Below are 2,126 nucleotides of genomic sequence, written 5' to 3'. Positions count from 1 at the left end.
CTGGACTGACCTATCCCCTTCCTAACTCCCTACCTACACTCACCTTTCCTGGCCCCATCCCCGCCTCTTCGACCTGTTTGTTTCCTCTCCACCTATCCTCTCCTCTATCCCTCTTCTATCCGCCTCCCACTCTCTCCCTATTTATTTCAAAACCCCCTTCCCCTCCCCCTTTTCTGATGAAGGGTCTAGGCCCGAAACGTCAGCCTCTCTGCTCCTATGATGCTGCTTGGCCTGCTGTGTTCATCCAGCCCTGCACCTTGTTGTCTCGGATTCTCCAGCATCTGCAGTTCCTACTGTCTCTTGTTTGTTTTCCAGTTGTTTCCCAGAGTGAGGCCAGCGGTGTAGGATGGAGACGCATCCTCTCCATGGACAGACTTACACCAGTTCCGTCAGACAGCAGCGGGAACACTGGCTCCAAGTGCTGGGTGCCGCAGCTTGGACCATCAGCTGATGCTGTGTGACTTGTTGATCTGGGATTCCGAGTGGGAACGCTACTCAACAACAGGTTTTCCATTCTTGACGGCGTCGGCTGCTGCTGTGCACATTTGTAGAGTCCGTTGGGTGGTCACGGACAAGAGGCCATTCAGCTCATCGAGTTCCATGCCGTCCCCAATGGGCAGTGCAATAACTGAGCCCCGTTCGCATGTCATACTGCAACGTGGTGGCAGCGTCATGACTCTTCCTGGTTTGGTCATTGATCACAAAGTATGTGAAATCTTTTGAGATCAATGGATTCCAATTTAAACTCCTCCTCATCTCATCCCACGATTCCCAGCTCAATGACATTCCCTCTCGGAGGAAGTTGCTTCCTCTCATTATCTATCCACATTTCTGCCAAGACAACCCATGACACAAAACGATGAACTTTTCAAGGACATTGCGTTTGTAAATAAGCTTGATGTAATTGAAATTAAATGCTTCCTTCATTCCCATTAGGGACACAGCCTACATTAATTCATATTTTCCTTCCTTTTTCTCTTCCACTGACCGGATCGCACAACTAGTGGTCAGGGACAGTGCTTGTCAGAGTGTTTTTAAATGTTTTAATGCTTTGTACAGATATTAAAATAATATTCACAGCTGCGGTAATTTCATTTGTCGTCTGTGCTTGGTTCCAATCCAGGTGGGGGGAGGGGAGGGGAAGGGCAGGGCAGAAAGAGAGAGAGGAGGGCAGAGAGAGACAGAGAGGGGGGGAGAGAGAGAAAGAGGAGGGTAGAGGGAATTTGTCAATCACAAGAAATTCCCTGTAATTTGGTTTGTTGGATGCGAGACTCCATTGAGTAGGGGTTTGTATGGTATGGGGTTGAGGCTGTATCTCAGTCATCCTGGGCCCCCAAACCATCCATTCAATCAATCATTCATTCTCACGTGTAAAGGCAGCTTAGTGGTAATGCCACTGGACTGGTAATCCATGCTAATGCTTAGGGGTCGTGGGTTCAAATCCTACCATCGCTGGTGCAATTTGGACTCAATTAATAAAATTTGGAATATAGGGTTGGCCTCCGTGTCGGTGACTACGAAAGGATCGTCGATTCATGAAAGAACCCATCTCGTCCATTTAATATCCTTTAAGGAAGCTAATCTGCCGGATCTGGTCTCTACGTGACTCCAGACCGATGATTATGTGGTTTACTGCTTACTGCTTTCTGGCCCTAGCAGCCACTCCATTCAGTGGGCCGTTCGGGATAGCAACAAAAGCTGGCCTTGACCACGATGCCCAAACTTCTTAAAAATACATTTAGAAGTGATAGCCTTTAACCCCAGGCATATGATTTCAGCCCCGTCCAGAGTCCCTTACTTAAGTGTATTCTAACCAGCATTGTAGAAGTCTTGTACATCGTTATCCTCCACGAATTAGATAAGGACTAGGCCATTTGGCCCCTTAAACCTGCTCTGCCATTCAATACGATCGTGGCTGATCTGCTTGTGGCCTTTACTCTACTTTCCACTTCCCTCCCCAGCCCACTCTGAACATAGAACAGTACAGCACAGTACAGACCCTTCGGCCCACGATGTTGTGCCGAACTTTTACCCTAATCCCTAAGGTCTATCTAACCTCCACCCCTTCCTTATACTATCGTCCATATGCCTATCTAATAGCCGCTTAAATGCCCCTAATGAGGCCG

At 48.2% G+C, this 2,126-nt stretch overlaps 1 protein-coding gene across 1 annotated transcript in view; it reads left to right on the top strand.

The window, feature by feature from the left end:
* The window catches only part of ppp1r13l (protein phosphatase 1, regulatory subunit 13 like), a 30,585-nt gene extending 30,124 nt beyond the window's left edge, over window positions 1-461 (top strand). Inside the window, exon 12 of the mRNA XM_048618207.1 lies at window positions 316-461. Coding sequence (XP_048474164.1) covers window positions 316-461 — 146 coding nt within the window. The remainder of the gene's footprint in view (window positions 1-315) is intronic.
* Window positions 462-2,126: the final 1,665 nt, after the last annotated feature.

This window comes from Rhincodon typus, chromosome 39 (genome assembly GCF_021869965.1).
Source record: "Rhincodon typus isolate 14 chromosome 39, sRhiTyp1.1, whole genome shotgun sequence".
In the NCBI taxonomy this organism is placed as follows: domain Eukaryota; kingdom Metazoa; phylum Chordata; class Chondrichthyes; order Orectolobiformes; family Rhincodontidae; genus Rhincodon; species Rhincodon typus.
This window is presented reverse-complemented; position numbering and strand designations above follow the sequence as displayed.